At 30.0% G+C, this 13,675-nt stretch overlaps 2 protein-coding genes across 3 annotated transcripts in view; both read left to right on the top strand.

Annotated features, from left to right (window-relative positions):
• Positions 1–13,675, top strand: part of LOC136970007 (uncharacterized MFS-type transporter C09D4.1-like) — an 89,653-nt gene that overhangs the window by 16,289 nt on the left and 59,689 nt on the right. The gene's annotated exons all lie outside the window — the stretch shown is intronic.
• Positions 7,315–11,752, top strand: LOC136970006 (BRCA1-associated RING domain protein 1-like). The gene is made up of 2 exons (XM_067264364.1): positions 7,315–7,541; positions 10,044–11,752. The coding sequence occupies exon 2, from the start codon at positions 10,141–10,143 to the stop codon at positions 11,635–11,637; it is 1,497 nt and encodes a 498-aa protein (XP_067120465.1). The 5' UTR covers positions 7,315–7,541; positions 10,044–10,140; the 3' UTR covers positions 11,638–11,752.

Here is a 13,675-nt window from a genome sequence, read left to right as displayed (position 1 = left end):
ACAGAATTATAGTATATTTAGCTTTTATTGTAACAATTAGGATGCTATATGTTTCTAGTCTGTAATGACAACTTATCGTAAACTTTATTCACCTATTTACAATAAGTTAGACAGTTTTATTTTACATAAATATAAACAGATTGTCTAGGTTTTTAACTGACTGCAATCTATTTATTAGTCGTTTTGTCTGAATTTTACAAACTTTGAGTAATCAGTGTTTGTTTGTAAATTTCAAGGTTAGACTAATACCAGAATTATCTCAAGCAAAAATTCTACTAACAAATTTCAACAGCTGCTTATTAAATCTCGAACTTCTGAGAACATTATTAATAAATGGGTAATCTTGAAACTGGTTTGCTTGAAAATTTTCTTTCGTATTCATTGATGGGCTTTTGTAAATGTAAATTTTTGTTTTTGCGCAAACGTGTTCAAAGCAAATAATCGACAACAAAACTTACAAAGTCTGTTTCGAGGTCTTAAATTTTTTTCAATAAATCTATTAAATCTTCAATCCGAAGAAGTAACACTAGTCATTTTTTTCTTTAAGGATAAAACATTAATTTCAGAAATTCGTTTGTTAAAGACGTGTAAAAGTCCAATAGAATTTTTACCTGTATTCTGTTGTAAAGAGAATAAATCTCTCATTAAATATGAATCTGTTCCTATAAGACAGTAATGACTAAAATGAGAATAAAGTTCTTATTAAATAAGAACTCTATCCTCGTCTCATTACTCAGTCATTACTCGTCGTCTTCATACAATAATAGATTTCTCGCTAATAAGAGTGTCCAGGAATATAGGTGAAACTAAGTCCAGTGTCGTTATGGAGCTCATTAGCTCGAACTTCATGGAAACTATTGTAGTATCAAATTTCGCAGATGTAATACAATCAGATTATCATCAATTGGAAGTAAATTATTTGTTCATATTAATCATAGTAGTATAGTAGAAAAAATAAAGTACTGCAATATTAATTTTTAGATTTCATGGCAGTTAACTCTCACACTGAAAGCAGCTCTTGAAAATACGCAATTTAAGAAATTCAAATTATTATCGTATAACATGCCGACCAAGATATATTTTATTTCATATGGTACAAAATACATCGTATTTTCGCGGAATGACCCGTATGCCGGTTAAACTGTGACTAAAATATAAAATTAATGAGATCTAACAAAACTAGTTGTTAATTAAACGTTAAAGAAAACATTATTCAGAGTACAATAAAGTAACGGCGTTATAATTTGATCGACTTGTAAACGAAAACCCTTCCTGATTTTAAGACAATAAAATAATTAGTTACTTAATAACACATTTCACTCAAAGCCGATGTTAATAGGTGTAAGCTGGTATAATTTACAGCGAGTTTCTTAAATTTAATGTTTATTTTTGCTTTTTTGAATCAAATAACAATAAAATACACACACAGAAAACTTCCACGCGTATTTTACATCATTAGGAAGAAGACAAAATGAATAAATTAAACACATAATCGTAGTTTTTGATGTAATGCTGACAGTTTGTTTTACAATAGAAACGTCCTTTTTTTAATGCCCCCCTCTAGAGAGGGATATATGACCTCACTTAAATTGGCATGCCGGCATTCCCCAGATAAACCGGTATGCCGGTCATTCAATACGGTATGAAAAGTAACCTATCTTAGAATTCCGATAAATGTTTTTTATTATCTATGATTTTGATTTAATCGATTTTGAAATTAATCGCTTTAGAATGCAATAATAAACTTGTATATAAATAATAAAGCCTGATGTATTGATATAATGAAGTAACCAACGATTGCCTGAAAGATCGGGCTATAATCTGGATTGTTGATTACTTTATTATGCACATCCACCAGATTATAGCCCGATCTTTCAGGCGATCGTTGATTACTTCAATAAACTCGTAGACAATATAGAGGTTTCAAGGTCGCATGTCACGTGATAAAACACACGTTTGCTCCGCCCATTCGCCATTTTTGTGGTAGTTTTCGCTCGCTTAGCTTGCACGTGGTGTGTTGTTCGACGTCTTTTTTTAGTTTAAACGTACAAAAATACTGCAGTTCTATTATCATGGATTAAGTTAAAAAAGAATTTTTCTTGCGGGCTATTCTAGCAGTCTAACAGGACGAGATGCAGCTCTATACGAAGAGAAAATTTCGTTATGTCAAGGCGATCCATACGAAGCCAGTTTATCAGACTAAGTCGTAGATCAAGAGTTGTGGCCGAAAGTAGAATTTGGTGATATTATAAACTATTTGGTTTTGACAACAAATTTCTACACCCTGTCACAAATGAAAGCTTATAAATCTTTAGAGGCCCATAACTATTTAACAAGTGGCTGGGTTTCTCCTGATATAAAAGTAAAAGTAATGAATATCAGCGAAACAATATTGCTTAGAAAGATGTTTTCTTTTGTTTGTACGTAAAACTCGTGTTTTTACGTATTTCTTAACTAAGAATTTATGTCTGAAAGTAAAAAAGTTTAATTAAAAACAGCTGTGGCAATTTTTTTAATTCAAATTGTTCCTTTATTTTCTAGTTGAAATTAGCATATAATGCTAATTTCATCTAGCCTACTTGCTTTTAGTTTTAACGTGTAACGTTTATAAGTTTGCACTAGCTAAAGCTTGAAATTACATTAGTTATTCATTTATAAATGCACTATACCGAGATAAATTAATATAAGCAAATCAGTAAACTCTTTTAGGTTTTAAAATATAACTCAGTGTTTATTAATGTAAATATTGAAATGTTTCTGACAAACTCTTGTATTGATATTCACTTTATTCGTATCGAAATTTTTCCGGTTAATTCTCGAGAGCCATGCAGTTTGCCTTCGTCCTGAAAGCTTCTCAGTTTGGGATCCTTGATGACAAATAATGCCGGGAATTTTAAAAAAATGATGTTCCTTTGTTCTTGAGTGAACTAGCATCACACCCAATTACACAACAAATTACCATAGTGATATACGCGACGAAAAAAAACAACACAAAATCTCCAGTTAAAGCGCACGTGAACACACACAAAACGTAAACAAGTCACAAAGATTCACAAAGATGGCGCTGGACAATTGCGCATGCTCATGACGTCACTCGTGATGTCGACATGAAACCTCTCTATACACAGAATTGTGCAATAAATCTTCGTGAGATTTTCGAGATTAGTTCGTTAATCATTTGAAGTTAGTGAACTAGTTGCTAATTCTACATTAAAATAATGTTAGTGCTTGAAAGCAATTAGTCAGGATTTAAAGTAGTAATTTCACAATTTATATCTACTGATCAATAGATCAGATAAGTGACTACAGCGCGAGTGTTTTAAATTTTAATTCTGGCAGTACGCTGTTAGGATTTTACCCGTAATCAGAATAGGGCTCAGAACAAAATCTATTACTTGAAATTTTTAAATGACTGACCCCGATTTCAACGTGGACTGTCATGGAACGATCACGCAAACTGACATTTCTGTTCTTCGCGATGTGAATTTTATAACTTCTAATTTGAAAATAAGTGATCACAACCAAGGTAGTAGACTGCCATGCTAGGCTCATTTTGGATTAATTCTGCGCACCTTCCGTATTAGATTCTGCTCTGCGAATTCGATTGTCTCAAATTAGTAGTGTCTTGTCCCTGTACATCATTAGATGACCGGCATGACCCTGTTGCTAACTGTCGGGAAATTTTTTAATTGAAATAACGCGACTTATATACGAACTTCCAGTTTGCATCGGAAGTTCGTATATAGTGAATCGGGGCCTCCTTCCTCTAATCTTTCCATGTCTAGTCTTGGTTTTCATCTATTAACTCTGTTCTAGAGATTAAGGACGGACGGGTGACAGTAGGAATTTCTAGACCTACAATTTTTTTAAATTGCATCCCAGAAAGTTTCTTGGTCATCTGACCGACAAAGTTTAGGCTAATAAATAGCCCTTTTCATCTTTTAGCTTCGCTGTTCGTTAGAATTTACTATTAGACTATTAGAGGGCTCTTATTAAAATAAATACGGTATGTATTAATATGTACAGTACAGTAAGATCGTTTCATATATCTTAGCTGGCGATTCGTGGTATTCGGTTGGTGCTCCTGGAAGTTTTTAAAGTTCAAATGCTCCCTTTTTGGTAACGCACAGTAAACTTGTCACATATTCATCAATCTGTTCCTTCCTCTAAGTAAATGGACTGGTCCTGATACTGTGCATTTTTACAGTCCAGTAAAGGTCAAGATTCGCGAAATGAGCTGTATAAGTAATGGCCTAAATTTGTTGCCAGTACGATGCTGAGCTGATTAGTTAAATAATGTTAGGATATTTTTAGTGATAATCTGCATTTATTTAGATTGATTTTTAAGAAATTCTATAAATGAAAAATATATACACGTAAAACCCAATTAGTCAGTGTTTGAATTCGTATAAATCATAACTACATTGTACTGTACAGTACGTAGTAAAGGATTTTTTTCTGACGCAAAATATATACGACTTAGATCAATTAATTAACCAAAGGGTTTATTTACTGAAATCATGTTTCTTAAACGGATTTGTTTCTACTTAAAGAATATTTGTCTTCAAGAAAATGAATAATAGTAACAAGCGAAAAACCCTACTACACGTGTGAATAGTACAAATAGTGCAGTTGCTTCTACATGAGGCAGGATAGTCGTCGCTCGTAGACTCCAGTTACTTCATGTAACTTCTAGAATAAATACAAAAATTTCATTCTTTTTACGAATAAATTGTATACAGCACAGTCAAACAAATCAACAATTGCTCCCTAACCTTCTCCCATGGCGTCCTTGATTAGATTAGAATAAAACAAAATCTAACTTTATCGTATGAACAGATTGAAAAAGGATCGAACATCTGTTCGTTATATCCCGGATTACTTGTGTTCGATCAAAAATGTTTATTTAACACACAAGTCTTTCATATTGAGTTATCCATCTACAATGCTGTTACATAAAGTATGATCTTTTTCATTGTAAAACTAACGTTACAATAACTTAGTTGCTCGCTTACATCGCTACAATGTTGGGCTGCAATTTTTAATCAGCATTAATTAAAAAAATCGACTTTGTTCAGACCGGAAGTTTTTATAGAGTTAATGTCTGGTCTCGATTTTCATCTATATAATTGTGCTCGAGATTAACGAAGGATAGACTGACGATATTCGGAATGTATAAGTCTGCAGTTGAAAATTGCAATCCAATAATTGTCAGTATAAATTGTAGAATAATCATTGTATTAAAAAACTTCTTAAAGTAAAATTGAAGTGTTTATAGCCTGTTCCAGCAGCAAGTTTTTAACTCTAATTTTAATAATTAGATATTTTGTTTGAAATAATACTTTTAGATTCTTATTAAGGAGGGAACGGAAATGCGAAAAATACAGCAGAATTCCGATTATTTGCCACAAAAATGGTATGGATAATCTAAAATTTCGAATAGTTTTTCTTTAATCCAGTATTATAGGCTAGCGTTAATTATAATGCAATACTGGTTTTATTCGAATAATAACCGTCCTCGAATAGTAGCCGCATCTAGTAGACTGTCTGCTATTAAAGTTTCTGAAAACAATGTACATGTAAAATTAATACATATCTATCGTAGTTTACGGTATTTATCGTTTATTTAACAAACTTTAATAGAAAATGAAATATGTAAAATGTACAGTAGGTGTTTCCTTATTTTTTATTTATTTATTATTACTAGTGTATAGAAAGTAACTTTCTATATACAGTACCAGTAATTTCATAACTCGGATAACCATTTCCATTTCAAGTATAGTTTGATTTAAAAAAAAAAACTTTCATAAAATACTAGTTTGATGCCCGTTATTAATAGATATGCAAATAATATAACTAGATTCGAATAGTAACCGCATAGAAAATAAACGGTTTAAAATAGTAGCCGCGATTATTCGAATAAAAACCGGTATTGTAGTAGTAATTTTTGGTAGGATTTTTTATTCTTTGTTGAAAAAAATAAAATTAACTTATTTCCACTTTTGTCGTTATCGTTTTCTTGATATTTGTAAATATTTTAACGTTCAAATCCAAAATAATATAAGTGTTGACACGTTACAATGACTGATGAGAACAAGTTGGAAAGAATGGGGCTCTTGTGCCATAAAAACAAAATAATAAACCAAACTAATTAAACGACCGTATGGCCGAAGCGGTTAATGCGCCAGCCTACTGCTCATGAGACCCGGGATTAATCCAGGCGAACCCCAGAGATTTTCCTTTGGTGGTCTGTTTCAAATATGTCGAGCCTGTCCAAATCCATGACAAGCATGGAAGGAAAAGCCTTGTTAGTGCTCGCGGGATGGAAAGAACCAAAAATAGAAAACGATTCGGTTAATTGACAATTTGGATGATTGCGTGATTGCGTTCTACCGTGCCGTTTCTGATGACCATTATAGTTCTTCGTTACAGTCGACAAACTTGGAAAAGTTTACTTACATCAAAAGATGTCAAATGGACATTATTATTAATTTTTTTAAACATTCATTTTGACGTGAATGATCCTGTTTCGATTTGTGTGCAGATTTTTGGATGAACTGAGTGTGTGTGTGTGTGTGTATACAGAAATAATGATATGGGTGAAAGCATTTGCTGCTTTTTCTTCTGATAAACATTATACGCATTAATTTAGCATTGATTATAAAGAAAAATGCAATTGAAAAGTTTGAAGAATCACCTAATTTGTTGAAAAATAAGATCGCGGTTTCGAAAAACCCTTAGATTATAATTTAACTGATTTCTATCTGTCAGCATTTAAAAATATTTTAGGATTTCGGATCAGATTCTAATATCAAGTTGTGATCTTGCCGTTCGTGCCATTTTATTAATAGCGAGGTTGCGGCCGAAGTTTAAACACGAAAACGTGTACGTCGGACGTTCGGCGCCGCTTTCCTGTAAGCCTAGAAGTTTAACAATGTCGTTTGGAAAGTCAGTGGAATCATGTCGACATCTAAACGCCGTTGTCAAACTTCTAGGCTTACAGGAAAGCGGCGCCGAACGTCCGACGTACACGTTTTCGCGTATAAAACTTCGGCCGCAACCTCGCTAATTTCATTGTCCAATATAATAATGTAATCATATAATATTAACGAGTGTCTTTACGCAAAAGTGTATTAAATGATTTTGCCGAGAAAAACTTGCGGAGTAAATTCAAATCGTATAGTTTTTAAAATAACAATGAAAATCAAAATTTCATATAACTTTGACTTACTCAGTCGAATCAATTTTTAATTATTGTAAGATAACTACAATTTATGTAATAATTTTATAAAATTCGACTTTCGTAATTTTATTCAATGTACTCGTAGTTGTACAGTACATCGTAAAAAAAAAAAAATTGTAGGGCACTTCAACTATTGAGTTCTACGGATTATATTTAAAAAATATTAGGATGGATTTTAATAGACAATCATTAATTCATAATTATAAAGCATTTTCATGGTAATTTTTGGCGCCGCTAAGATGTCTGGAGGTCGACTTCACCAATTTAAATCGATAGTCACATGGCGCAAAATTTAAACGTTCGTGTCCTTTCAGGAAGTAATTTCTAAGGTTTAATTTAAGTTTATATATTTGAATAGTGTGTTTTTTCGTAGCGCTTGAAGTCTATTTGATCTTTAAATTCTAATACTGAATTTTTAATCGCCATTTAAAGATTTAGATTTTAATAATATCATACTTTGATATTTGTTCTTAGTAAAAAAAACTACGAATTGACAATTTTAATTTGAATGGTAATTCAAATCAAATGCGTAGTCGTCCACTGATTGGTGATGTTTCCAATCTGGGTGCTGCCCAGATCAGAAATGTCTCCACCAAGCAGCAGTCGACAATGCATTGGATTCAATTATTCAAATAATGCAGCTCCATTTTCAATGCTACAGAATGTGGATAAAAACATTTGCATAAGTGAGAATTTTTGCTGGAATCTTGGCTTAATTAAGACATATTTAGATTACCTATACAGGTATACCTCGACTTACGTCGGTAATTGGTTCCAGGAGAGGCGACGTAAGTCGAATTTACTTGTGTAGGTACGACGTAAGTCGTAGTTTTGACTTACGTCGTAACTAAACGCCAATAATGGAGGAAACGCCAACAATAAGCACTTAAAGACCGCTAAATAAGACAACAACACAGGAACACAGATGTTTTCATGTTTTGTTCTCTAGGATTTATGATGATTATATTAACATTTACTGTAAATATACATATTTTAATATGATTTTGTGCTTTTAACGCTTTTCTAGTTATATTACAACTTCAATGTTTGTGGCGGATGGATTTAAAGTCAAATAAACTGACTTAAACTTGATTTTTATTTTTCCATATACTTTTTTGACAAACGACGTAAAATCGGGAACAACGTAACTCGAGAGGGACGTAAGTCGAGGTATACCTGTACTAGTAATTAAATTTTATTTCTATACATGAACAAGATTCTGTATGTGAGATTTTCATCAATAATAATCAGCATTCTATTAGCATTTTAATGAAAATACTTAGAAATTTATGAATGGAATATATAACTTTATGAAGGGAAGACATGATTAGTCACCTCATCTGTCTTTATTTTATTTTTATCAGAATGATCAGAAAAGTTTAAATGCAGCTGAACAGATATGTATTTTTAAAAATAAACAATGAAGAATGTAAAAATACTTGGTAGTCTGGAGATGCTAATAAACTTTTAAAGTTGTAATACAGTTGAAAGTATAAATAATAAATGGTTGTAAAATTGGATTGTAAGATAAAAAATGTTTAATGATTAAAGTTAGCCATTGCTGAAGTACTGATGCTGAATGGAGAATTAGTGCTCAATGAGAGAGATTTAATGGTGTTGATTTTGTATAATTAAGTTAATACTTGCAGTTTATCTATTAATCTTTCAACTTCATACAAAGTATTGTGTAAATATTAAAATATATTACTCCATATTGAAAAAATAGTTAGTTACATAAAATTAATATTCAATACTTATTACAAATGATATCAATGATTGAAATTTATTGCATATTATAAATATTATGGTAATAGTTTTTATATTGTTCAGTTTCTTGTTTTTTCATCTTCATACATTTCACATTGAAACAGTTTAACAAATAGTTTTGATAAACTTAAATGAAATGCACCATGCATTTCATTCAAGTTTATTTCGTGTATTTGGAAATAAATTGATCATACTTAGGATTTCATTCATAGTTTGACCATATTGACAATTTAAATTTCTTTTTATTTTTTTTTATAGAAGAATTAATTTAAAAAATGGGAAAATTATCAGTCTTGTTTAAAAAATAAAAGTAAATAACTATTTTGGCAATGCATTAAACAGCAAGAAAAGCCACTTCTCTTGCACATTTTTCTTTATTTTTCTGTTTAAAACATAATTTTAAGTTGTTATTTTGCAACACTTATATTACAACTTACGTCAAGTTTGTATGTATAATTTTGCTTTTTTTTACATTTACTTTAAATCTTTCTCTTAAATTAGGCAGACCAATAAGATCATTATTTATACAGCTCATTTCTTTCTTTTCTTTATTCATTAATTTTATTTATTTCATATATTTTTTATTAATTTACTTTTTGATAGATTTTCCACTATTAGCAATCTATCTTTTGATAATGGATAGTTTCAGCTTTAACTTTGTGTGGTGAATTTTTTTTTTAATTCTGATATATTTCTGATAAAATTTTCAAACAAATTTCACTTTTCTTTGTCTTTCAAACTTTCAAATTTTTTTAGAATTTGATTAAACTTAAGTGTTCTTTGATTATCGTAATATAGAACGAGATATTTACAATAACCAAATAATAATAATAATTATCCATACAAGAAGTTATTTCATACACTAATTATTTTAAAATTTAGTTGTTAAAATAGTTTTTAAAAACAATAGTTGTGTGTACTTTTTTCTAATTTTTAGTTTACATAGAAAAAGAATGTTTTTCAATTTAAATATTTTCATTTGTTTTTTTTTTTTAAATTAACAAACAATTTAAAATAAATTGTTTTATTTTAGGGTTTAACTAAAGAATTTTCATCTGAAGTTTTCAGTCCTAATAAATAGAAGAAATTATTTGAAATATTTCTTGCTCTGTACTATTACATGAACAAAAATGGATTGTAACGAAGAAAATTTCGTTAAAACAAAAGAAGTTTTGAAAGAACTAGAAGTAGTATTATCCTGTAAATTATGTGGCAACATTTTAAATGATGCTACGACAAATACTTTATGTTGCCATACATTTTGTAAGCATTGCGCACAAAGCTTGAAAAATAACTGCCCATTATGTTTTGCTTCAATTTCAAATGAGAGTATGCAAGATGATCTTCAGCTTTCAACACTTGCTGCTTTGATGAATAAATTTAATGAAATATTGTCGGATAAAAAGAAGATTAATTTAAATTCTTCTGAAATACTGGAGAATTCCGGTTTAGATGAAAGTGGAAATGACCAAACAACTTTCAAAAGAAATAATAATAAATTGAAAATGGAAATAAATGAGAAGATAGAAGGAAGAAAAACCCCAATTTCAAAACAGAAAAGAAATGCTAAAGGAGAAACACCACTTCATATAGCTGCTATTAAAGGCAATGAAAACAGTGTTCTAAACTTATTGCAAGAAGGATGCAATCCCAATATAAAAGACAATGCTGGATGGACACCATTGCATGAAGCTTGTAATCATGGTTATTCAAAAATAGTTGAATTGCTATTGCAGCATGGGGCTAATGTTAATATAACTGGTTGGGAAAACTCAACACCACTTCATGATGCTGTAATAAATAATCATTGTGAAGTTGCAGAAATACTTTTAAAGTATGGAGCTGATATTGGAGCAAGAGATCATACTGGTAAAACTCCATTAGAAATTAGCATTACACCAGAAATGAAAAGAATTCTAAAAGTACATTCAGATAAACAAATTATTCCACATGTTGTTACAAGTTTTCAATCAAAATCTGAAAAAATTTGTTTAATGATGACAGGTCTTAATTCTGATCAAAAACATACCGTGGAAAAATGTGCCAAACTTCTGGATTTTACAATTGCCAAAGACTATTGTAATGATGTAACTCATCTTGTGGCCTCTTGTAATGTTCAACAACACTGTTCTAGAACTTTAAAATTTTTACAGTGTATTTTAAATGGATGTTGGATTTTAGATTTTTGTTGGATTGAAAAATGTATTGAAAAACAAGAAAAGATATCTGAAGAAGAATACGAAATAACAGGTGCTGGATATCAGATCAAAACTTTTGGACCAAGAAAAGCTCGTTTAAATGCAGAAAGGCAAAATCCTCCTCTGTTTGATGGATGTGAATTTTATATATCAGGTAATTTTACTCCACCATTGCCTTCAAATGAACAACTTGGTGCATTGGTGAAATTAGGAGGAGGCAAGTTGTTGACACGTGAACCTCGTTCAGAGGTATTAGATACTGATTTGACAGTACCATATCATGCTCAAAAAGAAAATCCTTTATCAAAATGTACTTACTTCATAATATCAGCAAATAGTAAAGTTGTTGTATCTGATAATACATGTAGATTATCAGCAGATTGGTTATTAGATTCAATTGGTGCTTTTACACTTTTAAATCCAACTTAGAATTTATTTTGAATAATTTCAGTTTTGCAACAAAATTCAAGATTTATTTAGCTTTTTATAATTATAATTAATAGAATTATGAATTATTGCTTTTTATTCATTTGTCATTTTATAATACTTTCATTCATTTAAAATACAGTATGTATGACATTTAACATTAAATTTTGAATTGTAATTGTTGTTTTGTATTAGTAATATTTTATAGTTTAACATTATTTTACATCTATTTTTAGAAAATACATTTAAGATTGAGTTTTTAATAAATTTGTTAAAAGCTTTCAGTTTATTCAGTTAATTACAAATTAAAGCGAAAACATGGCTAAATTATGTTGGGCTATGTTACTACTACTATTCTTAACTAAATTCTTAAGTAATTTTGGTAGTAGAGGCAGGCATTAAATGACATCTCTCGATAAATTTAATAATTAAATTCTAAATTGGTTATTAAAAATATTAAAGTTCTGGAAGAAAAGAATCTCCCTGAAGCAGGAATGCGGGTTCAAGTTTCACTTCGACTAGCAACATTTTCACTCTTAATTGACCCAAAGTTATGGAAATATTAAATTTGACATGTAAAAATATGAGTAAACAAAAGCTCTGAAATTTTACTTCTAAGACAAAAGCAAAATTAAATTTTTTTAAAGATGCACTAATTATACAAAATTAACAGAATTTAACATATTACAATAATATGTACAGTAACTCCATTTAATATTCAGACAATGTATAACAGAGACGACATATAGATTATATAAAACATAAGGTTGAATTTATTTTATTTCTGTAACGTGTTCATTCTGTGTTAGAAATACACAAAATGAACACGTTAAAAATGTGTACAGCTTTAATATTCATTTTATATAACTTATTTTTAAAAACCAACATTTGGTGGCACCATCTGCTATATTTTATTAAACTCCTTATATTTTTGACTATTATAAAATGGCAAAATGTTATTTTTGAGGGAAGAGGTGGGTTTTATAAAAAAAAAAAAATTGTAAATGCTAATGAATAAAATTGCCATTAAGTCTGTCCCTACTGGAGATACATGCAACCTTCTTTATCTTCCTTGCCCCCTCAAACTTTAATCACCAACATTTCAGAAATTTTCAACTAAAAGCACAGGAGTTAAGCCTCAAAAAGGATGAACAAAATCGTGCTCACCACTCACTCAAGCATCCATGCATACAGAAAACACCTGAATTTTTTTGTATTTCTCAACATTTCAAGGTATCCTGAGCCAAAAATGTAAAAATCTTGGGAGTCATTTTTTTGACCAATTGCCATACTTTCCTTCTGTTATATGTAATAGCTGGGGAAAGCAAAAGTGAAATTGGGATTGATTTCTACAACTTTGTTTTAATTTAATGGTTACTTTTTATTTGTCTAAATATTATCAGAGATAATTTAGTAACTTAACATTTAGTTGGATCTATTTTTGAACATGATACAGACTTTAATCTCTTTAGCATTGATTGAACCAATTTTTTGCAGTAAAATATTAAAGGCTGGTTTCATTCCATTCTGTGATAGGTGGTGGTATTTCAGAATCCTTTAAGCTCATCTATTTTTCTGTATTTGATATCTTACCTATCAAATATCAACCTACCTTAAATATCAAATAAATATCTACCTACCTTAAAATATCAAATGCACAATGCATATAAATAAGAAAACAAATGTTTCTTATATCTCTTTGTAAATTTCTTATTTTGTTACATCTCTGAATATTAAATGGAGTCACTTCCAACTAGGTAATCATTGTGGAATTATTTTGAAATTATACAAAATAATTCAGATATTGTATTGAATTGATGTATTGTATATTGAAAATAACAATTACGTAAATATAAATTGCAATCCTTTTAACCAAAACATATATATTATATCTGTAAATAATTGCCTGCAAATCTTTTAATTGAACTTTATACAGTGAAATCTGGCTAACTGAAATTCACTTTTATTTAAATGCATGTGTAAATTGAATTAGCAAGTAAATCCCTACATTAAAGTAACAAGGAAAACCTGTTTCAGTATA

Source organism: Centruroides vittatus, unplaced genomic scaffold, assembly GCF_030686945.1.
Source record: "Centruroides vittatus isolate TY-2023 unplaced genomic scaffold, ASM3068694v2 contig_1863, whole genome shotgun sequence".
In the NCBI taxonomy this organism is placed as follows: Eukaryota; Metazoa; Arthropoda; class Arachnida; order Scorpiones; family Buthidae; genus Centruroides; species Centruroides vittatus.
Note: the sequence above shows the minus strand (reverse complement) of the source record. Positions and strands in the feature narration are given on the sequence as shown.

Bases quoted from the DNA above. Each gene is read 5' to 3' on its own strand.
- LOC136970006 (XM_067264364.1), top strand. From the start codon at position 10,141: ATGGATTGTAACGAAGAAAATTTCGTTAAAACAAAAGAAGTTTTGAAA.